The sequence below is a fragment of the Varroa jacobsoni genome, unplaced genomic scaffold (genome assembly GCF_002532875.2).
Source record: "Varroa jacobsoni isolate VJ856 unplaced genomic scaffold, vjacob_1.0 scaffold_727, whole genome shotgun sequence".
Classification (NCBI taxonomy): domain Eukaryota; kingdom Metazoa; phylum Arthropoda; class Arachnida; order Mesostigmata; family Varroidae; genus Varroa; species Varroa jacobsoni.
The window spans coordinates 468,429-493,772 of NW_019213629.1; the positions used below are offsets into that span (position 1 = coordinate 468,429).

General features: G+C 40.6%; 2 protein-coding genes across 8 annotated transcripts in view; one reads left to right on the top strand and one right to left on the bottom strand.

Annotated features, from left to right (window-relative positions):
• Nucleotides 1–15: 15 nt before the first annotated feature.
• Nucleotides 16–25,338, bottom strand: LOC111263053 (UNC93-like protein MFSD11). 3 transcript variants are annotated; one of them, XM_022837807.2, is made up of 13 exons: nt 10,151–10,631; nt 6,742–6,914; nt 5,951–6,030; nt 5,693–5,822; nt 5,113–5,238; nt 4,856–4,893; nt 4,543–4,630; nt 4,109–4,212; nt 2,683–2,851; nt 2,186–2,249; nt 1,262–1,390; nt 934–1,015; nt 16–339 (listed from the first exon to the last, which is right to left on the bottom strand). In XM_022837807.2, the coding sequence occupies exons 1-13, from the start codon at nt 10,241–10,243 to the stop codon at nt 287–289; spliced, it is 1,329 nt and encodes a 442-aa protein (XP_022693542.1). In that variant the 5' UTR covers nt 10,244–10,631; the 3' UTR covers nt 16–286. The 3 variants fall into 3 exon arrangements, with proteins under 3 accessions (XP_022693542.1, XP_086825554.1, XP_022693543.1); XM_086969428.1 differs by lacking the exons at nt 5,693–5,822; nt 6,742–6,914; nt 10,151–10,631 and adding an exon at nt 25,271–25,338; XM_022837808.2 differs by lacking the exons at nt 5,693–5,822; nt 6,742–6,914 and having other exon boundaries at nt 10,151–10,629.
• LOC111263043 (uncharacterized) overlaps nt 19,728–25,344 on the top strand; it is a 20,295-nt gene continuing 14,678 nt past the window's right edge. Inside the window, exons 1-2 of one of the 5 annotated variants that reach the window (XM_022837783.2) lie at nt 21,085–21,164; nt 21,752–21,914. In XM_022837783.2, coding sequence (XP_022693518.1) covers nt 21,885–21,914 — 30 coding nt within the window. In that variant the 5' untranslated portion in view covers nt 21,085–21,164; nt 21,752–21,884. Of the gene's footprint in view, nt 21,165–21,751; nt 21,915–25,344 lie in introns of all 5 variants that reach the window. The other 4 variants (XM_022837782.2, XM_022837781.2, XM_022837785.2 and 1 more) reach the window with 4 other exon arrangements.

Here is a 25,344-nt window from a genome sequence, read left to right on the forward strand (position 1 = left end):
TTGATAAGTAATTACTTCGTATGATAGAATTTCTATTTATTTCATCTAAAATTAAAACTTAACGCTAATGTTTTCAAGAATACTGAAATTATTCGACAATTAAGCGCCAATGGCTATCATTCAAATCCTAGTCATCTTTTTCAGAAATCCTAATAGGCCTTCTCTCTTAAACACAGAAAAAATGGTGGTGAAGATCTAACGAATTATAATATTACAGCAGAATTACCGCTAAAATCACTGCTACAATACAGTAACATTAATAGCAACGCTTCAATGCCGCCAACGACTACTCTTCACATTCGCTCCTTTGCATAGATACGTGATTAGAGTCACTTTCTTCTGTAAGTAAATAAGAAAAGTATATAATTTGCTTTAATTAAAGCGTTTAGTTATTACGGAAGCTGTACCTGCTGATTATTGTGGTCTGTTTTGGTAAGGCGGGTCCAAATGTGCGCAGTGTCATCATTGTTCGAACGGAATACTGCCCCAAGCAAGATAAGCAGGGGCACTTACCTTTTCCGATCAGACGCAGCCACAGTCATATATGAGCGTAACTACTGAATGGGGGCGGACGCGAAGGAACTAAATAATGTAATTACAGTTTCAAGCGTCTTCTACTAAACAGGTTGTGGCTGTTCTGTGCTAAATTATTTACTAAGTATACTTACGTTACTTTTTAGGATTGTAGCAAACTGAATGCGATCCCGCTGCATTAATATTTGTGCGGGAATCTTTTTTGTGATGCAGGCAGATAAAACTTTCACTAGTAAAGGGTCTTCTCAGTACTAACGTTATTGGATCGGGCGTTTTATTTGAACGCTTCAAGAATGAGCTCGACTTGTTTGGGTGCGTTAGTTTTCTATGAAAGCCTTCATAATTTACCGTTATTATTCTTTGCCCCATGTGTATTCCGTAATGATAAGGTTTCCTTACCTTCGTCTGACTCCGGTGCATGACCTGAAACGCACATGAAGCATATCGTGCCGAGGGAAGCAGAAACTAGCAGAACCCCCAGCTGGAAAATCGTTCACGTTAGGGCCGGTTAGAAAACACGTGCACGTGCACTCATACGTCTCTCAGCTAACATGTAGTCTGCATCGTCTCAAAAAGTGCTGCAGTCTACAACACGTTCACGAATATGTGACAGAAATACACTTGCGTACAAACAAAGACAGAAACAAGCAAGATGTTTTTCGAGTAACTTCGATCGCGTATAAACGATACAATAATGCTATCGTAGTAACTGTAAGCTGTAGCTTACCTGATATGGAAGAATAAGTATGGTGGACAAAAAGAAGAAAGTTGCGGCTGCAATAGATTGCATAAACTTGAAAAGTCCGAACGCCGACGAACTGTCCTTACTGTATACATACCCAATCAGCGAGTAAATCTGAAATAAAATTACAAAATAACTTGTAATGAACACAGATCTGAATAATGAAATACATTCAAAGCCTAATGAATAAAAAAGCAACGGTTCTTTCAGCGCTTATGAAACTTGTAGGGAAGTTGATTATTTAGTGAGAATACGCTCAATGAAAAAGAATCTGCCTTTCTTCATCTTTTTGTCTCGAAAACTACGCAGCCATCTAGTCATCAGATCATTTTTACCTACAATTACCGAAGCATCTCAAGGGTCATGTCAGATTAGGAAAACAAAGGACATTGTATCGAGATGTTACTACACAGCTTCGATCGCATATAAAATAATTGGGGATCCCTAACCTTATCGAACAGCTAAAATCTAGGCCATCCCAAACTTAAGATGTAAAATGGTAGCATATATACAGCAGGTACAGCACTGAGCGGCAGTGTGGGGCAAAACAGAGTGGACCGTTGTGGACAATTGGCGGCCAGGAAACTTGCACGAATCTCGTTTCTTTTGTGTACCCACTCTTGGCCTTTGCTCTGAAGTGTTGCTCGTAAATTGTACGCTTATGATCGCAGACTATGCGGCCATAATGATTGGTACTGTTAAGGACCATTAACTCGCGGACCTACTTCGTTAGCCTTTAATACACCAATTCGTTTGTCCATATTTCAAGTTCTCGTTTTACTGTGCTTATTATTCCAGCAAAAGATACAAACGTAGATGGTACATAACAAGCACACAGACAAATAGCATGTGACATATTTTTTTACGGAAGCACATATCAAATCATTATAAATTGAGTCTGCTAATTACCTGGGTATTGAAACAACCATCACCGAAGCCGAGAAGGAACGAACAGAGCAGCGCCAGCTCGATACTAAAATAGGTCAATCTATAATCAGTAACATTTTGGTCATACATCAAAATTTCTGTTGCTTATAGGATATATAACGTTTGATGACGTAATAGTTGCGTCATCCTTATTATCAAGTCTAATCGATACATGCTTCTCCCATAAGACATTCAACCAACATCAAGTTTGCTACTGACGAGAAGACAATTTACAGCTGATCTTCACTTATCAATCCCTCATACGTAAGCTCAGCAAAAATACCTATACGCCCTCGCAAATGTTTGCGAGGGCGTATAGGTATTGCCAAACAACAAGGGCAGATTCCTCTTATTAAATTAAGAATTATTTTAATTGTTAATTAATTAGCGTTTTATCATGTCTATGTTTATTTAGTATTAAAAGAGACGCCGTAGTAACAACAAAAGTAAGTAGTAAATATTTTACATTACACACTCACCTGGAATGAATGATTCCGTTGTCTTTGGTTTTTCCATGCACCGAATTAGCAGGTAGGTTGATAAAAGCTAGGCCAAATGTAGCCACATGAACCACAAAACCCATCAGGACTATTTTGCTCCGTCCCATACGTTTCGTGTAGTCATCGAATATGCTAAACGCCAAACCAGCTTAAATATTACGATAATACGTTATGTAATAACATGAAAGAAATCTCTTAGAGTCAAACGGAAAGCAGATGTCTAAAGTTACATAGTATATGTTTTACGCGGTAGAGTGCCTCGAAAACGTAACGCGTTGGAACGATAAAGAGTCCACCCATGGTAGTGAAGTATCAGGTTTGAATCGGGGACTGCGGATCTCGACAAAATGTTTATCGCGGCTGTCTCCAAGATATCCAAATTTCAATTTAGATTCAAGCCACGAGCTACACTATGGTACACAGTCAGCACTCAAAATCTACCTTTTGGACTAGCACTTGTAGCATTTGGCATTTATCGATTGACGGAGCCTTCTTAACTCTACTATTTTGGATCCGTCTCCATGCGGGAAGGTTTCATGCGTTCATTTTTCTGCAACAATTGCCTTTTCATGCTGTCCTAGACATAGTTCATTTTCGGCGCGTAGAAGCCTTTCGTAAAGCTATCTGTTTATGTATGATTAACAGAGATCGCGCGAACTTCAGGCCTCCGGACCTCTATCTGCGTATACGCTAGCCCTTAACTAAAACGCCTGCGGCAACCATCGGTCGTGCGCAGCTGTTCGTAGTAATAATAATCGTGCTGATAATATTAAATATGACCATTTCCGGAGCTACGACAGTTGAGTAAGACGTGCTTATTTCAAAATTCATGGAACACCCTAGCATCGAGCAGTCTGATGGTGGTCACAAGGTAACGTTCCGCCATATCACAGCACCATGCTACAATTTCATCAGACTACCACGTTAAATGAACGGCTTGAAAGAGTGAGCGCTGCTTTACGCGAGAGCGTCGTCAAACTATTCAGAATCATGAATGAATGCAGTGATTTAGGTAATGCCAACCCAGAGCGTCAAACTTATCTGAAAGCGTTATTCGATGCCATTTCACCAGCAGGTATTAGATATATACGAAATAGTTTAGGTTCGAGGCCAGGTAATGACACAATGTTTTCTTTATTAGAAGCAACTCCATTTACGAAAGCACCGAGCGTCCGACCCGAAATCTGGACTTCACGTTATGGAGCGAGTGTAGAACACTCATTCGTGAGAGTGGCCCTAAGCACTTATACGACTATGATCTGATCTAATAAAGGCTTAGGTCGAATCGGATGTCAATAAATCAGTATTCTTTGCTACGAAATGTTTTGCATGAAAAAAAAAAATATACGAACTATTAAATATCCTTAATATTGGCTAGCTACACATTTACCTACTTTCTACTTACATAGCACCTCGCCAGTTCCTATGAGAAGGCCACTAATTGGCACATACTTAGAGCTGTCATCACCAAACTCCATGGTGAAACCGATAGCAGTACTATAGACTCCACTGAAACCAATGTGTTGTATTTACTAATGTTAATGGTTAGATTTAAAAAAAAACCACATCTTTTTTTTTTTTTTTTTTTTTTCAATATCCAATTGCAAGTTAGCCACGACTAAAACTGAGCCTGAATCCAGCATGTAAGATATGGAGAAAAAACCTCTACTCACACCTATTGTATGGCTTCGTTTCAACTTTATTAGAAAAAAAAAAAAAAAAAAAAAATATTGATTGCATTGTCTAACTTACAAGCTTTGCTTAGAAATTAGCTAACAGCAATATCTACAAGTACTTGGAAATGATGTTGTGTAAATATCTATATTGGATAAATCGTACCTGAAGAAAGACAGCTCTAGACCAGTGTAGATAAAAGCGATGGAAAGCAGTAACATCTTTGACGTTTTCAATAAAGCAAACGAGTTTACTGAAATAAAAAGTAAACACGTTACTAGTTTGGTCTTTATTACACTATTATTTAAATTAAGCAATAGGTGTTTAGCGGGGCCACTGACGCTAGAAAATTTGAGCTTTTGCACATGAGGGGTCCATTGGCTGTCAAATCGTTATACCGGCCGCGACGAGTAAGTGACGCAAATAAATAAGTTTTTATATATTATAACATTTAATAATGTGGTAAAATCTGACTAACCGATTCCATTGACGAATAACGTTTTTGTTTCTTCTTCACTGAAATAAATATTTTGGTCATAAGAACATTTGCCACCAATTATATGAACTGGAACTCCTCTAAGCACGAGAGTGTATATATATATATATATATGGAACGCAAACGTAATGGATGTACAACAATCGTCTTTCGGTATTGCACACTTCTCATATAGGCTTCATTAGTAAGATGTAGCATGGCCAGATGCTAAACACTGGTGATTTGTTGAAAGCACATACTCGTCATTGTCCTGCGGCGGTCTTCGGAAGCAGATCATTAGGAGGTTACCGATTATTCCGACGGCGAGTAGACCTCCATAAACGAGCATACGAGTTTCCTTATCGATATGCTCCTTACCGACCAACCTGTACGGGAGGTCACGCATAGGACACGTAAAAGGAATACGACGATTATGACACGTGTGCTGTACATTGCCAATGTCCAAAAAGCCTCTACTATAACCATTTTTGGCTTCTAGACTATCATGAAGTTTATTTGTTGGTTTTCAGTATGAAGATACTCAAATGGATGACGGGCAGATGATTGCCTCGCCTTCAGAAACACGAGTAAGCAAAGCTCTTTAATTAATAACTGTATACAACTAAATAATTTTATTACCTAATAGCTTACTTAATAACGACGATCAGGATTAGTTCGAATGGCGAGTTCACACTGAAACAATATAGCTTCCTCGGATGTTCCGATTATTGATATTATCACTTATCTACTTCTTGTAAGACTGTAACAGTGATTCCTGGCTACATGAAGCTAGCTAAATAGAAAATATAATTCCTGTAATCCCTTTCGTGTTATCCTTACACGAAGTAGACAAAAATGTTTCCCCAAATCAGTGAGAGCTGCATCATTGCCCAAAAGATAGCGGAGTTCCTTGACATCGTCTCCTTGGTTGAGTTTTTTGTTAGAAATGTCCCTTGTCCTGTCCATATAACTATGAAATAGGAGGGAAAATAGAGGTAATTAATGAGGATAAGTTAAAGTACCAGTTAGCAAGTTCGTCTACAAATGCCAGTTATCACAATATACTCGTACATTATATTTGAGATATAGAGCACAAACCTGCTGCGCCGGATCCAACTAGTGCAGATGCAATGTAAAGACCTTCTGCGGTTGGATAGAGAAATTGCGAGATGAAAAAGCTGAAAATTTATGAGGTATAATTTCACAACGTTGTACCAATAGAGTTTATTCGGTCAGCGACTTTGCGGTTAATAGTACCTGAGGGCTTCTTGAATCTCTGAGAAACTGGCCTGTTACTAGACAAACAATCCGACCCGTAATCCGGAAAAGCGAAGAGAAAATGTTTAATAAATTAGTATATTTTCGCTGTTGCTCAGACTCCGCGCAGTTCACCAGCTTTTTTAGTTTAATTGAGTCACGGGCAAACATGACTGGGCGGCTACACGTAGACCATTCGCTTGCAGCACTTCGATGATAATACGGAGCCTCCTATCATCTGTATTTCCAGCGCCTCTGAATTTCGAGGTGACAGGTTCTCCAATGGGTTTACTTTAGGAGAAAGGCACCATTTGCCTATGTTCACACCAAAGGAGGGCCTGGTAAAAAAAACTAGTTGAAGTTACCAGAAGATAACTTGTCGATATTATTATTGATAATTTGGGCAAGACTGTGGTGCAATCGTATTCTCCAGTTCGTCTGCTTTACGATTAGAATAGCATATATTCATACAAAGTGTCACATCAGATTTCTACAGATTAGTTCAAGACTTCGAGGAACGAAGAGCTCCAAAGCTCCTAATATGAAATATTGTTCGTGTATATCACGTAAAGCTTTTTCGTTCGGCATGGAGGCTGCCAATGGTTAAACTGATGAGCTATCCTACTACTAACTTGTACGTGATGGCGCCTACGAGCATCGAGACTCGTGGACTCATAAGGGCAATGATGGATGGTGCGATCCAGTTTGACACAGCGAAGACGGCGTAGATAATACAAAACGACCAGTATCCATCTCCGGTGTATTCTCCGTTGGTCTCGTTTTGAATCGACTTCAGTACAGTTTGCTACGATTTTCAATAGGTAGAAGCAGTTCATGAAAGGCAATGACATATTTTAGGCGAAAAAATACTCGTATACATCACCAGACGACCCAGTCGAAAACATCTGCGAGCTTTTAAGGCTTATGATAATGGTAATTGTAAATACATATATTCGCCACGAGGCCTCAAAACGTTGTTTTTGGCCAGTGCTACACCATTCTTCCTTCTGGAGGGAAAAAAAAGCCGCTAATAAAAATTTCTAAGCAGTCATAAAGCAGAAAAGCATTTACCGAACGATGTAGTATTTTGGAAAAAGAGCGTTCCTGAAACGCCGTATGCTTAGTTTCCCAGTACAACGCTCAAGCTGAACTTGATCATGATCAGCAATTTGATTACAATGAACCGTACTAGGTGTCATAGAGCCACGTAATTCTACACGTTATGTAAGACAGTTTCAAGTCCCGCCCAACGTATAGAAAATATGTCCGCTGCATGCTCGCTACTAGATCTCGAAGCGTGGTTGATGTCTGTCTAGTTTGGTCTTGGTTGAATAGGACATGATCATACTCCAAAAGGAAAAATTTATCAATAATTCTAAGTAATAATCTAATACAAATGAGTTATTACACGGGTAAAATGCCAGGTTCATTTTAACACGTGGATAACACTTACAGTATCAGTTGTTTCAATTGTAAAACTACAGTACATGTTAAGATTAAATTCTGGTGCTTCCTGCATAAGGACACAGGGATTAAGCGCAGATCGTAAAATTTTAAAGTGCGTAGTTTCGGGACATGCTACAGGTGATAGAAATTACGATAGACAGTGGAGAAACATGGTCAGGAAGTTTTGAGCAAGTTCTATTATCTAAAGTTCAAAGAGAAAGTTATGCTGAATACAACTTAATTACAACTATGTAGCTTTTAGATTGATTTGATTTTTTTAGAAGGATGTCGACAACGCTTTACTTAAGACAAACAGAACACATGCACAAGTAATAAGGCCATCGGGAGTGTGGTCTAGATTAATTTCTTGAACATATTATAGCCCGATCTCTTTTTAGTAGAGGTTATAGTGACTTAAAATTCCCGTACGCCTCAATTCGTAGGCAAAAGAATAATAATCCCAGAAGACGACCATTTCTGGGTAAATCATATTAGCCCAGTGCAGATTATTCGAATACTCTTCAAAGAGCACATACATACATACATACATACATATATATAATCTATCGAAACGAATGAAACGCTATTTATTACCCTATACCATTTGATGCAAGCTATGCCTGAAGAAACGGCAAACAATTAGTACGGTTTTGGCTATAGGCGATTTTGACTATGATCGTTCTAAACGTCATCCCTGATATCAACAGTGGACAAGGTCATCGGCTGACCTTACATCGACCACATTAGCTCATTACTGCAATGTTATTTGCAGACCGCCAAGTGGCGATCGAAGCGCCAAACCGATTATGGTATAACAATGGTAGAACGGTGTCGCTTTCAGCGGTGTAAGATGTTCGCGTTCATTATAGTACGCGTATAATATTTACTGCATCAGCTTCTTGATTTTCTTCTTCGTGTAAGCGTGCAGGGCAGATTATAAATGCGTTGCTTCAAGTCATATCACAAGGAAAATTAACTTTATCTTTGTTAACAATAACCATGCCTCAGGCGATACTGGTATTAAGTGTAAAGTTTGTTTTCGTCGAATATGCGAAACATTCGCACGAAATTCAATCTTGGGCTGATACGAGGATCTGAAGACTGAACAATGCGACAGTTTGAAACTGTCCATAAGTATAAATGGTGCTGAAAATCTCGCCGAGATTAATCGTTAAATCTGATTTCAACAATTCAGTTAGAAAAATTGTATTTTTTCTTTCTCTCTAAAAATGGCCGTTCGTTTCCGTATGAAAAACTTCATTTTGAGCCATTTTTTTTAATTAATACACCGGCCTTATAACTTTATTTCCAATTGAAAACTCACCGTTTGTCTTATGAAGGTCTTAAATAAGCCGCATAAAAACCAGCAGTCACGTAGATTGCCAATTTCGGTAAAAAAAAAAAAACGTTTTTAATTCTTGTAAAGGTATGTCTAGTGCCGAAATATTCGATAATAGTTGATTTTCGCGTAAGTTACAATCGTAACGCGTTGTTGTTTGCCGTAACGAGCGCGTTATTTCCTTCCCGAAAAAGACTAGCTTTTGTCTGGCTCTAGGGGGGGCCGGACGAACGAACGCACGTACGCCCCTTTACAGCAAACCGCTTACCAAATTTTTTCTGAAGTTAAACGCGCCATTTTGTACATCTAGCTAGTATTGGTTATAAAACGGTGGACAATAACAATACTTATCTACCATAATGTTTACTTTGATCCTGGTCGATATAGTCGGTGGGTGTTGAAAATTGTTATCCTATAATAAGCACTGCTTACAATTGTTTGCCTTGCGCATCAGGTAAAACGGCATTTGTGTAGATTAGATTGCTTTGTGAAGTGGGCACAGTATGGGAAAATCTTGAAAATTGACAGCGGTAAATTGTTTTATTTCAATTAAATCTAATTCAAATGAACTAAAGGTAAATTAAATTAGGGCCAAACGAGCTAAACTTAAAAGGGTTCAGGGTGCAGTCCTAGTGCCGTTTAAAAATTCATTGGCATTCGTTGACTGGTAAAGCTGTAAATGGTTGCGACTACAGCCTCAATTTCAATTAAATAAAGTATAGAAACATAGTAATGCTATGTTTCTACTCACAAACTTACACTTAAACTCACAACTATAGATATTAGGTTCTAAAGGCTAGGAAGCCCAAACCGTTGGACAACATATTCTCCGTTTGAGACAAGTCAACATTCTAAAAGTTTGCATTATAAAAGTTTTACGCGGTCTTCTACAGGACGGAGACCGTAATATTAGTATGAAGCACACGTTTGTGTACTTTTGTATAGAAACAGACTATTCGTAATTAGTATGGGAGCGTTCTCTCAGCATACACAGCATTAGTTCTCCTGGTTTTTTGAACTATAAGTTCAAGAATAAGAATGAACCTGTACAGATGCGTTGTCTAATGCTAGAAACTAAATGCTAGTAATATGCTATATGAAGAAAACGTTACTCTTGCAAATTACGATTACGGAAGGCCTATATACGTCTAAAATACACCGGCAAAATAAGGTGCTTGGGATCGAGATATATTTTATGAGTAATCTAACTCGACTCGACTCTACAAAGTGCCATGCGCCAACTCACTATTGCCTACCTGGATTAAGCCACCTGTCTGAAAAGCGGTAAACACGAGCATAAAAGTAAATCCGATCAGAATAACATTGAACATACGAACAGAGATGCCCATAATGAAAGTTCACTTTCGCACACTTAACACCTTATGGAACTCGTAGATCAACCAATACTTGCTACTGATACAGCAGTTTCCGTTGTACCATACTAGACACCATTACTTGAGTAGCTTTCGTGAGTCTTGTTTTTAACTCTTGATAAAAAAAAGCTCCAATTTTGAAAAATTTCCCCAGGTTTCTCTCAGTCGACCTGTTCTTTCAGGAGAGACTTGGTACAATTTTGGGCTGTGCAGCAATCCCCTTAACTACGAACTACGATGCTAGTTTTTTAAGCTGTCTGTCACGAGCCATCATAATATTGCCCGTAACAGCTAACGTATCAAGGGATTTTGTGGCGAGGGACTGCAATGGACACTGTCATACGGCGTCCGCCCGCCCGCCTGCCCGCCCGCACTATTCACTGACGCCGATCGTTGCTAACGGGCTAAAAGACACCGAAAGGCGGCGCTGCCAAACGTTGACAAAGCACATCGTAAATACAGTGATTGAGATAATTAGTCGTTTTTCTTCTTCTTCTTCTTCTGCTTGTGATTGGCTAATAAGACTACTCAATCATCGGCAAGTGCTCTTTGACAGTTTCTTGCTCATTGTCCCCTCCTCTAAAGCGTTGCGTTCCCAAAAACAGGGAGATGAAGCGGTCGGGAAATAAATTAAATGTCACTAAAGCGGACAGGGTGCACAGACGAAGCGAGCGGTGGAGTAAGATCAATTCCTAGAGGGCACAACAAAATCAAGGCAATACCGATCCGCTGTGGAAGCCTATTACAATAGATAAGATCGCGATGCGCCAAGATTAGTAACGCTTTCTTCTTGACACATCACTTTAATAGTAACAATACAAAATGGAGCCCCCAATGCTACCGCTAAAGCGCCCTCTAGTGATAACGCAATCGTATTTGTAAGCGGTGACTGTCGCGAGAGTTACAAAAGTAGCTTGACTAACGGCGAGCTGTGGAGCCCATGTAACATCACAGAAAAACGAAAGAAAAGAAAGCAGCCTCGGCTAAGGCCCAATGCGGTAAGAGCGAACGGCTGGTCTGACCGTCTGTGCTATGATACAAACCTTTTAGCACTTAGTTCGTTATTAGTTCTTTTCGCATATGATTCTCTTCCTAGAGCCAAACGATTGTCAGTACATATGTGTGTGCTCTTAAGCGCGTAAATTTGTCGTATTTATCATGATTTGAAAGACATGATAAAAGCAAGCAAGCTAGCTAGCTATATCGAGGCTTTCGAATGCGAAACAAGTAACCCAGGCTATTTTTCATTCTTTCTCTTTCTATTAAATTGATAAAATATTGCCTTTAAAATATTGTTTACGGTAGCGAAAGAGTGTTTTTTTTTTTGGGTACTTATCCGGTAACGATTAGTGATGGGAGAGACGTTATCGCTTTAAAAAAAAAAAAAAAAAGTTGTAAGTGATAGAAAATACTGAGCGTGCGGCACAAGCCTTTCGAAAGTTAAAAACACCGAATATGCCAAAAGCAAAAGATGATTTGAAGGAGGAGAAAGAAGAAGGACTGAAACATTATATTACAAAATAGTTCGCTTCTAAAGAATGTTTGGTAATATATAGGGATAGCCTTGCAAGGGAGCGCACCGATAAAATTAAAGGATCCGAACAGAGGCTTGCCCATTTGGTGATATATACATCGATAGATATTTATGTCTATACCTAACTTCAAGTGCGATTAATCCGCAGTATTATCTTTTATATTTTAGTTGCCTCGAAGTCCACCATCTAATTTAAACTAATGGTAGTTTAAGTAGCTAAGTTTCTGTGATTACGTAGCGAAGAAATAATGGCGAATTCTATGATTTGTAGATTTTTTGCCTGTAGATTTGGTATTTAATCGTTAGTTCTAACTCCACTTTAAATCAGAGCAGTCTTTTTCTTAAACATCTTGGCTCACTACTACAGAGCGCTTGTGTTCTCGTATATGCCAGGTACTAAGCGTTGATCTTCGCAGTCTGAGTGCTTAGACTGGCGCTCAAACAAATTCTGCTCGAAGCTATCTTCTGGTGCTACTGCTATAACCGATCGCGATCCACTTTGTGATCTGAAATGGACGGATAATTTTTTTACTGTGGGCGAATAATTAGTTTAACAAACTGCTTTACTTAAATTACTCTATAAACCGTCGGAGAGTGTATGTTTTGCCTTCTCTACAACTGCACTAAACAACGTACATTTAACACTAGTAAACAATTCACTCAACTAGGAAAATTTTAATTCAGTAAAATGAACAAAGTAGGTCGGTACCATGAGTGAACGATAACTACCGAAAAAATAAAGAGGGTCACAATGGGAGATGCTGTTGAAACGCACAATTATTCGCATCTTCGTCAAAGTCCAGTGGCTATACAAAATGATTACGCACATCAACCGTACCCATGTGTTTTGTACTTGCGCAAATCCGTGATAGTAAGTACTTGATACAGAGAAATCCCTTTAGTCTCTTGGAACTGTCCTTGACAGCGTCCTCGAACGTACTAACAAAATTATGAATCACTTGCAAAATACATTGCGCAACTTATAGAAATAGTGGCCTAGAAAGACTTGCACCGTGTAGTGGCAATTTTCTCGTAATGTGTTTAAATTAAAATGTACGTTGATACTTAAATGAGAGACTCATTGTTACAAGTTTGCTGCCAAAAGTAGTATCTATATGTTTTTCAGTCTCCAATTTTGAAGGTGAGCGCACCTCGAATTAGAAAACTAAGTACAATAGTGTTTCCGTCACGTATCAAATATATATAGCGTGTATATAATATCAGAATTTTTTAAACTAATTTATAGAAGTAGAATTTGCGGTCATCAGAGCTATGAAAATACTCCATTAACAATAATTAAGAAGTTAATTGTTAACCGGGTATGAATAGAAGAGTCGATCGTTTCCGCCTCATAGTTTCGCTGTCGCCGGAGATTAGACGATCCTTTTTATGCGAAAATAATTGCTTGTTATTGCGATCTGGAAGATTGCGAACGCAAGCCCGCTCCGTGTGAGACAGTCTAAAAAACTGCTTTTACTAATTAAATGCTTTCAGCATGTTTGAGGCGCATAAGTGTTTCTGGGTTGGGGTTAGGTCTGTTTTCCATAATGACCAGTAAATTGTTACAGTGTCACCTGTTTTGCCGAACAGAATTCTATTGTATTTAATTGAATTACTGGTATACGTGAGCCAGGTGTAAGACTATATGGGACTGCTAGCTTGAGAAAAGGCTTAAAGCGCAACTTCGGATTAGACCACTGGCCGGAAATTGGCTAGTAAATAGGGCAGCAACAATTTCTTGTTTATGGTCTGGCCATAACAGGGTATATACGTATATATTTGTTTGATGTCAGGTTTAGCTATGGTATATGCCATCGTTGTCAACTACATGTTACATACGATACTCCTGAGACTCACCGATATAGTCGACACGTACTAACTCGAGATAGTCACAATTCACAAAGGATAATTTTGCATACGAGAATCATAAATCAGCACGGTAGTTACCCTTCAATTGGCTTTCATAGAGCATGTTCACGTTCCCTATTTGTTACTCAACAAAATCTCCACTTTGGTCTGGCTTCTTCGCCTATGACTCGCCCACATAATCCCACCTCTGGCTTATGTAACCTTGTCTTATAAAGCTATATGAACAAAACGTATGGATAAGAGTGTGGCTGGTTGTTACGAACATATTGATGTAATTTATTTTCTCCCATAACAACATGTCCTTAATAGTCGCTTTAAATTGTATTTCGTCGGTCATCTCCAGCGCGAAGCCGAAGTGCTATTTAGTCATTGTTTTAACAGAAATCGGTAATGTCATTTATTTTGAAAGAGTCGACCTTCTTTTTTGAGAAACGTTTGTACTGCAGAGCAGAAAAGGATATCTTTGAGGAAGGTAACTAATGCACCTTTTTTTCTCACTAATCTTATTAAAATTGCTGGTTCCGCCTTGCAAATCATAAGTAACTAAGATATAAAAATCGAAAGAGGAGAATAATTAATAGCAAAAATAAATATTCTATCTATTGTGATGGTACAAACATAAATACGGCTGTATAAGGTTACATAGAATCGCTGTGAACCGCTTACCCCAGTTTGTTTTATTCTAGTGGCAGCCGTAGAATAAGTGACAAGAATAAAGATGGAGGTGTTGTTGGAGGCGCATACACACCCACAAGAAGCTCTCTGAAAAGTGATTGGAAAGAACTAGATGAGACTGCTCCAGAGAAAAACTATAAAAGCGTTGCTTTTCAGAGGAAGCCGCGTTGCCTAAATCGTGTTTTCGCCATTGTTGCAGGAAACGTTGCAGGATTTGCGCGTGCTAAACGGGGAGTGCTGGATGAACAGGGAATCCGGATCAAATTTCGTATGTCTCTAGCTTATATCAAAATAGCCGAAAATTGGCTATTGTCATTCCACTCTGCCACAACGGTCGGAGCAAGCTTCTGCCTTAAGTTAGTTCGTGCGGTCTGAAACTATGAGCCTGAGAAGCCCGATACCCGCTCTCGTAGGCGCATCCGGCGAGGAGTAAACACCTGTTGCTGTCTCGAGAAGAAAAACATACGAACGCACAGCGCCCGCAGCTTACGATTGTGAAGCCACCCCAAACTAGAACGGCAAGCTTCGACTTTGTTAGCATTATGAAGCTCAAAACCCGTACTTCGGATCCGTCATCTCGTATATTCGCCATTGAAAATACCGCCTTCAGTGCACTAATTAGGCCGCATCAGCGCCTCGGTGGACGGTGGTGATACATATGTTGCGCTAAGAATGGGCTATCAGTGGGTTCATTTTCAAGGGACACTATACCGGACCAGCTCAAAATCGGTTGAGGTGATAGCGTTTATAATTTATCGGGGCCAGGTGGATGCAAACAAGGCCGTATAAGCATGTTATTTGCCCTGCAGGCAGATAGCGGTCAGAGCACACTGGACAGCGCGAGCAGCCGCGATCAGTATGCCTATTGCATCGACCGCATGATGCGCTGCAGGACTATAGGAAGTGGTTCTATTGGCGCGTGCTCCCGCAAAATACCCTCAGCAGCATTTGAGGCCGATAATTACGCCACCTGATGGCCCGTTTCAGAGAAAATGGGAGCCCGTTTAACTCACCCCCGAAAATATCCTGGAAAGCACTAGATAACGCAACGTGAATTTATTACGCACTAAAGAATATCAGCCGTGGAATGAGGACATCTTGTTCGATAAGCGTGGATCAGAGTGAACAGCTGTGAAAGGCTCATTGAGGCAAGCTAATGCAACTTGCATATGTATGCGAAAGCGTCGATTCTGCGAAGGATCTAGAAAGTTTGGCAATCAAAACGCAGGCCGGGTTCGCCTCAACTAGCAAGGCAAACAAAATTCATTGATACGTACACTTACCAGGACACAGGATCATACGATCATGCAAAAGTTGAAAGCACTAGCGCTTACCAAACTGGGCATGCTGGTAAAAAGGGTGCATGCAAGGATCTGCTTAACAACTTTGGTCCGCTATTACATTTTGTGTCCAGGTTTTGTGCGTTTGAGCAGAACATATTAGCAAGAGTGCATAGAAGGAATATACGCACGTGCCATGATAGATAAAAGCATAAAAACGCCCGAAATATAACGGGTGTCTGGGGCAACGATTTATGGCAGTACAGGTCATAAAACTAAAAACACTTACTTGGATAGTTAATTAGTATAGAACGACAGTTAGTAGCTGTCAGAATTGGAAATGTAACAAACTGAAAAACGCTTAAAAAATATCCTAAATAATTATTGTCATAACAAGTACGTATGTGGTACTTCTTGGTGTTTCTTGTTTGCCCGGAATAGTTCTCGCAGCTCGTCAACGGGCAGCACCGTATAAATGACCCACACAGCTCCGCTGGTGTATAATCACAGCGTGTGCAAATCCACTTCTGGCGTTTCAATTTCGAAGAACATCATTTGTTTCGAAAGAGGTTTAATTGTTTTTATATATGAAAAGTAATTCACAAACTCGATAGCGCTATCATCTTGCTCTTTACAAATTCTATTGGATTTGTAAGTTAGCACTTTATTTCGCCGTACTAAATATTTAAGCTGCCCGTTCTTAAGTAAACCTAGTTAATAAGTAATTAGTGAATTAGTTAAATTGAACAGTAGAAGTATGCGAATTCGACCTGCCCACAGCTGTCTCAACCTATCCTATCCGCCATCCCCAACATCTCCTCCATTCAGGTATACTGAGTGGCTGCGCGACCTGTATTGCGCAATGAAAATTACTTTTCTCCATTACGTCGATTTATTGTTACGTTTCCGTGTCAGGTGAAGGTTTGCCAGAATTGCTTTGATAAAGAGATAACATGTTATCCTAACATGAAACTTCATAGTTTATACTATATCGTAAGTAAATGCAACGCTTTAAATACCAGTGTATTATTAGCTTGGTACCTGACGCCTGTCTACGCTATATGATCAACAACACCCACGTGGATAATTACACTGTTTTGCCTGTGCTCCGGCATCCTGACGACCCCATTTCCCCACTCGGGTCGCAGGAAAATGCAGCTACTTTGCTCCTTTCAGATCGATCTATTAATTGATCTTTTCGATTTTTCTCGGGCCATCTTTTGTCCAGACAGATAGGACATGTATTGATCCACAGAAATATCTATGTAGTAGAATTCTAGATAAGAAAAGCTCATCTAATCCGTAGTTACGAACGTATCAAAAAGGCCTCCGTAGTAAATACTGCACCGAATCTTTGTGTAGTCAGTCGAACTGACCGGCATTGATTCAATTGACAGTAGATGTATACGTATTCCAGACCCCCTGTTCCGCTTACGTATCGAACTCGCCCACTGCCGTAATAATCATCAATAATTGCTTTTCTTTTCAACAATTACTACTATTTACTGACACATACGATCTAACTGTTATGGTAATCTGTGAATTTAGTTGATCGGGGCGTGCTGGAAAACGAAAAGCTTGGTATTTTTTTTATCAGTTTACTTAGTACATACACCGTATCAAAGTGAAACGAGGCCTTTCATCTGATCACAATAAAAACAGTATTACAATATAACTAATAATAACAATGTTATAATATCTGAAACTTTCAAGATATTGCTTCAACAATCGGCTTTCAATGGTTTCGGCGTACAACGAATGAAGATTACTTCAGTTACGCGAATGGTTCATGACAGCGTCCAATGCGCTTGGTTGTCTAAATGGATATCAACGAAACAGCTTTAGTCCAACAGTGCAGCCTGTTGGGACGGATTTTCTTGACAATTACTGATCCAGAAGTTATCAACACTAATGATTTGTAGCGCTAAGGGCACGTTTTTTTTCTTTGCTTATTTGACTTTAAAAGGCCAGGGCATATTGCAGCACAAACACGCGGAAGAGGTGCGGGATTGTGGACTACATGAAATATGGAAGATTATTAATTTCACATAGGGGGACACGAGTACCTATTCTGGTGCGTTACACTGGCTCTCGACTGCGTAACTTAGAAACAATGATTGCTTACAGAAAACAAGCATGAATCGAAATTACCCGGCTTATTACCCCTTATGGGGTGGTGTAATTTAGTTTTAAAGTAGTGAATGTAGCAATACAAGGTAGTATCTATATCTAAATTTTGTCGCCGGACGAAGGCAAATTTGTTGGCACTCAACTCATAATGCCCGTAGCGATAACTTCTAGATATATCTATTTTCAGAGCGGTACGGATCTGTCTGACACATCTAATAAGATACTAGTGCAGAGTGGGTTGCGGAGAGCTATAGCGCCGATTGGATAAAACTACTTATTAAACTTCAATCGCTCATAAAAGAAACGCCGTTCTTTGGGTTGTTACTTCTGGTTCTGCAAGATTCTTCGACATGATCGCGTGCCGCCTGAGTACCGTTACACTAGTGCAAATTTACAGTTCACAGCTGGACAATGGCTTTTTTTTGTTGTTTTATTAGTAGGACGCATCAACAGCATGCAGTATCTATTCGTGGGAGTTTGTTCTAGCAGCCCGTGGCTACGAAACAAACGCGTTAGCCGAGCGGATCCTCGAAGCGCGTTTCACGTTGAGATTTTCATACTGTCAGTTGCTCAAAAGAAGAAAAAAGAATAGTCAAAGTGGATACTTTGAACGATCAGGCCACACGCTCGCTTAAACCTGCATTATACAATTTCCTTTGATAACTATATAGTGTGATATGAAAAAGAATTGTCACGCTGAAGAGGTTTTTATTTCGGCCGATTTCAGTAGAGAGCCCTTCGAAAATAACGTCCACTGAAAAAATAACAGACAACAGCCAGTATGTCTGTTCATTCATAGAGGTACCTTAGGCGACACATATTTGATATTGGGTGGCCCGTACTCCGCTCATCGTACGTAACGCCAGAACCGAGCATTATAACCTCCTATACATAGCTCAGATATGAATGCTTACGAGCAAGTCGTTTGTCGCGCGAATCACTCATAGAACATACATGTCGTGCCTGCGCGTCAGGTGTGCGTTCGGGGGGTCGATACATTGTTGAAAGTAGATTACAAGTTTTGGCTTTCCAAACTGTGGGGCTTGACATCACTACGGCCCTGATGACGACAGAGCAAAGGTTGCGCGTCCTTTGCTTCCTACCCTAAATCAATCAGCAAGATGCATATATATGATTAGGGACTATCCTCATTTTCAACGATTCTTGTAGCAAGCATCTGGCAAGGCCATAAGTGGTGCGAAGGAACGGCTGCATTCGTAAGTTACTCAGCTAATAGCAGTGGAAGTGTTTGACCGAACCGCTATTTTTCGTGCGTTTCAATATTCTCCGAACTGTTTTTATGTTTGCCGTTTTTATGTATTTGTCGAAATTTCTGTGAATCACATCGATATATTCTAAGGAAGGCGTAAACTGTGATCAGCATTAGTAAGTGGCCCTTTGATATCAGATTCCATTTTCATAGTACACAATACGGAAGTTGGTTTCTGAACGTTAAGCCCTACACAATCAGATGAAACCTCACCAGTTCCAGAATCCTCTGATCGAGTGACAAACGACTCAGTTATTATAGTTGAGTTTTGTCGACGTTTCGATAAGCTACCTGCTGTACGCCACAGTAACGTGTCACCGCAAAATGACGGTGGAACAAATTATTGTCTATTTTAGACCGCAAGCCGGTCGAACAGGATATGAATGTGTTTGTTATGTCGGTCCCGTTTGTTAAATAACGTCGATATTTGTCGTCTGATCTAACGTAGACAGAAGTAGCTTGCTCAACAGTAAAGAAAACAATATCTGTTGGGTTTTTTTTTTCCTAGATGAATTGCTTCCGTTTCGGTTGATACGCCCTTTTAGTTTGTACGCTGCCTGAGCATTATGCGTTTTTGTCCAAACGTTGATTTCACGCAGAGAATTTCATAAGCTCTATTTAAGCTAAGTAAGTAACGTGCGATCCTTCTCTCCCTTTATAGACCAGATGAATGGATGCCATGGAGCGCCCAGTTTCTAGCTCGACTCTAGTTAGCTCACGCTCCAGGTTGACTCCTGTCCCTATCCGTTCGCATAAGCCGTGCTCTTCGTTGGGTGTTCGTTCGCTAGCGCTTTGGGTACGGGAGGTGAGCACCAGCGCCCCCAGGTGGGTAAACGGGAAAGCCGCAGCGCGAATGAAAGCAATGAAAAGCCGGTGTCCATCGTCCAACCGTAGGCTCTGTGGCTATGCTTGTGTGTCGCTGTCGCAGCCCCTGCCCTGCCTGCCTATCTATGAGCGGTAACGACAAGCCAAAGCAGCAAACCCAACTGCCGCCGCTGGTGCGGCGTTTGTCTGTTTATCTCTCCTGCAACCGTCCATCTCGGGCGCTTTCGCAGCGTTCCCTCCGTGTGCTAAGGCCGCCATCGCCTCAAGCGAAGAACACAAGACTGCTTCTACTTGCTGCTCCTGGTGCTACTGTGAGAACGACGATACGACGGCTAAGCGACCGGACCACTATTCGGCTGGCCGTTGTCGTTCCTTGTGGCTGGAGCTGGTGGGGGACGTGTATCGAACGTGCTGCGACCATTCGGCAGCTCGACGGATGGTGAAATGTTGTTGTTGTCTTGCTCAAATGCCCTTATAACATTTAGCTGAATGTGCTGGAGGCAAGCGGGCAGAACGACTCTTTTCAGTGCGGCTTTTGCGTGAGTTCGAACGGCGTACACTCGAAGCAAACGCAGTCGATATGCTCCCCCTGACGGATAACGCTAAAGGCAGATTTCCCAACAAATGTTGTTCAGTTCTGTAAGAGGGAAACGGTATTGACACATGCGTGCATGATATCTGTTGGTGGCAGTGTGTTTGAGGAATCGCAAATCACTTCCAATAATCTAAGCCGGAGATAACGCCAGACTGTGTAGAAACTCAGCCGACGACCTGTGAAGGCTGCTCTGCCGAACGCGAAAGAAAAATAGGCTGTTAGAGTGAGGCACCGGCTTCGCAAAAAAGGGTTGTTTCTTTTTCTAGGCGGTGCGATCTGCAGGACTTTTGTGTGGTCTGTCGCCTGCTCTGCAGGAGCTGAACGTGGGACGATCGTGAGAAGCGTCGTGCGCCCTAACTTAATGGAAGACATCGCCCTTATTCGATGTTAGTCCTTACTTTGTCCACTTTTTGGTGTTCGATTGCCTATCGACACATTAATAATAACAACAGTACTAATAATTTTACTGCCGTAGCGAAACGGTGTGCGACGTAGCCACATAGAGCTTCGACCAGCTTAACGATGGTGACGGTTATGGTGGACGCCCCCTATATAAATTGCCGCAGTCTTAAATAGTGACAACGACTTATTTGTCAGGGCAATCACTGTGATTACGATGTCATTGAACGCTATACAATGCACTTTGGGTGTGCCTCTCTGATATATAGGATAAGTTTTTCGGGCGTACGTAAAGGCGGGGGCAGCCTCCTGAAATTGAGGTACGTTCAGATTTTTACAAACCGTATGTATTTTCTGACATATAGGAAACATGCATCGTTCATGATAGTGTACCAAGTGTTGTTGATACGTTGTGTATATATAGTTGATTGGTTATTTTGCTTTGAATATAAGCGCTTTTCAAATAGACACAAAAAGTGTTCCATGGGGCCGCGGACTACAGACCGTTCAACGACATTTTGCACTTAACAAACTGATCTTACCGAGTATCCTATTTATCCTTAAAATGCTAGGACCTATAAAGAAATCGGAAGTCGATGAGTTTGCTTGATTGAGTATGAGATGGTACCAGAACAGCGTCTGATGTTCTTATTACAACGCTAGATAACTAATTATCATCAGTCAAAATTACATAGTATAATACGGTACGTTAGTGTTTGTTATTACTGCCTCTGTAACGTCATTGCCCTTTGCAATCTACCAGATGCGAAGTACGAAGGCAGATGACAGCTAATGCTTAATAAGATCTTCTATCGTTATGAGAAATTTCGACGTTTTCCGACTAGCTTTTTCTGCTATGAATTGTTTCACTATAATAATTTTCAAGCATTACTTTTACAAACGAAAGCGCGCCGGCAGAACGTATCGGAATCATACTGCCATTGACTGCGTCCAGACTCGCTCAACATGAGTGAGCATCGGCATCATGGATTGCGCGCTAAAAGCAAAATCAAAAGCTCATCTAGAAAAGACGATTCGAGATGATCGTATACGAAGTCACCCCAACACCTGTACGTAATTTTGAAGTCCTAACTCTATTTTGTCAAACAACCGCTTATCAAGACGTAACGTTCCCAATGATTGGTAAGGGGAAGCTTGATTATACCACTGTAGGTAATCGTCCTGTTCTATCATCGTGCATGCCCGTATAAAACGTTCTAGTCACCTGCACTTTTTTATAGCATCAAGCAATCTTGCTCAGCCTCAGAATGGGTGCTATTCCCTTCCAGAAAAAACTAGAGATCTAAATTAACCTAAATTTATTATTTTCCAAGCCTCACTGCGTATCTTATCAAAATAGAAGGCAAAAAATTCTACGCGTGATATGTAATCATTTATTTACAACAGATCAACAACGTATAGCAATGATTCTTGTTCTATATCAAATAGCTTCGATCACCACCGAGCGACCACGTTAGAAACAATAAAGTTTCTCGCCTGTGTTTGCAATGTTTTTCATGTCATAACATGTTTTATCTTCACTTACTAAATTGTGAATTATTTGGAAACCAGCTTCCAATAAACTACGCTAAGAATATGAAGGACTTTTTAAGAAAATCACTCATACGGTCTCTTCTGTTCGCAGTAGAAAGAAAAGTAAAGCCCTAACCATCGAATCGGCATGCTACGTATCTACTCTACCTTCTGAGAGGATTTGAAACGGTTACTGTCGAGTTAGGGGAAGGGACCCATTTCTAAGGACCATGCCATGCAGATTCGTGAGAGCCACCGTATCGGGAAAAAGTTCTCATACCCATGAGTATTGAGCAATTTAAAAATGTAACTATTGGTCCACTGGAAACCAATATCCATATAATTAGTTTTCTTGTTCCCTATCCATCGCCTTTGTAGACAGAAGTCGATGCGTAGCGAAACATGCCCGTGTCTTTTGTGCATATGGGGTTATGTAGCTTTTTGGTTTTCCATAGTGATGAAATGGATAACACGTAATATTTGGGGGAAACAGTCCAACATTTACGTATTCGAACAGAGTGCCAGCGCAAACAGCGATCATGACTGTCGGAAGCACGGAACAGATGGTCGACAGTGATGTTTTATAGAGAAATCGACGCGCCATCTCCGCTATCAGCGTGTACCGTTTGTGTACTTCCTGTTTAATTTAGTAGACGATGTCCGATGATTACAACGATGCCTGCAGACGGCACTTCACTAAGGACCATTTTCTTTGCTGTTAGGCAGAAGCAGCTGTGGCAAAAAAACATTGTTCCAATATCTGCAGCGCGAGCGGGTGTTCAATGTGGCCCATTATCACCGTCGGTCAGCACTAGCCCATTTATGGTCATAGTGAGTAAATAACACAGAACGCGATAACGTTTAGCAGCAACGAAACGGGAAGTGAGAAAAAGCCTATTTGATTGCTTAGAAACATGGTCAGTAAAGCTCGCATAGAAAGTTTCCGTCTTCGGAAAAGGAGCACCTATTAAAAACGGGAGAATCATGGTAACAATAATGACGCTAGCCCGGACCAAGCAAAACAGCAACTTGAAAATTACTGAATCGCTATAGCTTTATCAATGTGCTAATGCGTTCTTATAACAAATTCAGTATTGCGAATATACACTGTAGATGTGGGTATCTAATCAAAAGAACATCGATCGCTAGTTCTATTTGTCCTCCTATTTGTGAGCCGATTCCACCTCACACGGAGATCGGATGATCATCTTCATGATCAATCACTGCTTTGCGTTTGCCATTGCATATACGATGTCAGCAGCAATGTGTATACCTAACCTAACCTAACAAATGAAAGCTAAAGATACAAACCATCAACGCCTCTAGTTAAATGGACATTTGGATTGAATTTGATTGGTTTATCTGCAATAACGTGCATCGTTCCCCAAAATTCCCCAGACGGTTAATTTAGGGAAGCAAAATCATGGTTACTAGAATCAAACGGGAGTCGTTCTTACTAGCTGGATTATTGTTGTTTTAAACATGCACATAAACAACATGGCGTCGCCAATGGGGTGCCTCCTGTGCGCTCTGTTGTTTCGCCAATTTTGACTCCCGACGATGGCCGTACTTTTCCAACTGCACTAATAGGTGTTACGATTGACGTCTCGGCAAGCTTGACGCGAACGCACAATTAAGCGGGAAGGGAGCTGTAGCGCTTTCAGTGTATCCCTATTGATGCTGGCTAAGGATACATTCATTTGGTTCAGCTGAGGAAAGCGGCAGGGGCTTTGCGCAGGGAAGCCTCAATATCGTTGAGACACACGACGCCATGCGTCATAGCCATCATACGAACGTAGCTTTAAGGCTATCTACCGTAATGTCATGTAGCGCATTGCCATATCTGTCTTTGCCGACATACTCTGAGCTGCAATGATGGTTGTTTAGGACACCTGCGCTAACATTTAACGCGAGTACAATACTTCTAAGTACGGAATAATGTCGAGATAATTTTAGACAGAGAACTTTCTCTGCTCTTGCTATAGTTTGAACGCATTATTGAAGAAGATATTGTTGGTTTCTAGCAGCCAGCTGTGTACTCTAGTTGTCGTAGCTGGTTTATTACTACGTCAATGTATGGGAAATTTTATGTTGAGAGAACTAGTAGTAGTGCCTTCAAGCTATAGGAAAAGCTATGTTCGACCATTAGACGCTAGTTAATTCTGCCTAAGTAACTTCTTCTGTCGTATGTGGGTCGGCGCAAAAACTACTAGATATATTTTTCTGTCCGAGATACCAATATCAACTAGAAAACATCGCCTATACATAGAAGCGAGAAAGAGACGTAGCAACGTTTCCTCTTCCTACTCAGACGATGTTAGGAACAATGAATCGACTATATCTCGGTCGTTAAACGACTCAGTATGTGAGTGAACCGATTAAAGTATCCCAGTTACCAATAGAATCATCTGCCGAATTTGTCGCTATACACTGTAGTGGCATTTCGGCTTTCTACGTTAACTTACAAGTTTCAATCGTTTGCACATACTCTTGGAAAATATTTGATACAATATGGCCTGTACACAGCTTATAGAATCTGATCAAAGCGGTAAATGCTGCTGCGGAAAACGAGCTAATAGCATCTGTATTTGGACTAATATCATGTAACGACTGGACGGTGGTTGGTCACCTCGGGGGCTTCGAATCAGGTTCAGGCTGTAGTTTCTGTGAATTAGATACACGTGTATTCTGTCTGACGTTAGATCTGATCTATTTAAGTGGGTCCGCCTTGCATATTTTTCACTTTCCGTTTCATTAATATTTTGCATGAGTCTGCCGTGTGGTATGAAATAATGTTTAGCGATAGAAGCGCGCAAACAAACGAATCGTATTTAGCCTATAAGACGAAACAAACGTCGCGTGCAACATACTTCAATTTATTCTACTTACTTACCCCTGCACAGGAAGAAGATACTGAAAGATAGTAGACCACTCCCAAACCCATCCCACGCAGTCAAGTGTTAGTAG

What these genes read in the sequence shown, in the direction of transcription:
- LOC111263053 (XM_022837807.2), bottom strand. Translation starts at nt 10,243, where the DNA reads ATGGGCATCTCTGTTCGTATGTTCAATGTTATTCTGATCGGATTTACT. An exon ending in CTAGAGCTGTCTTTCTTCAG is followed by an intron (nt 4,213 to 4,542) that starts GTACGATTTATC and finishes CATTGGTTTCAG; the next exon opens with TGGAGTCTATAGTACTGCTA. An exon ending in TGCACCGGAGTCAGACGAAG is followed by an intron (nt 340 to 933) that starts GTAAGGAAACCT and finishes ATTTACTTACAG; the next exon opens with AAGAAAGTGACTCTAATCAC.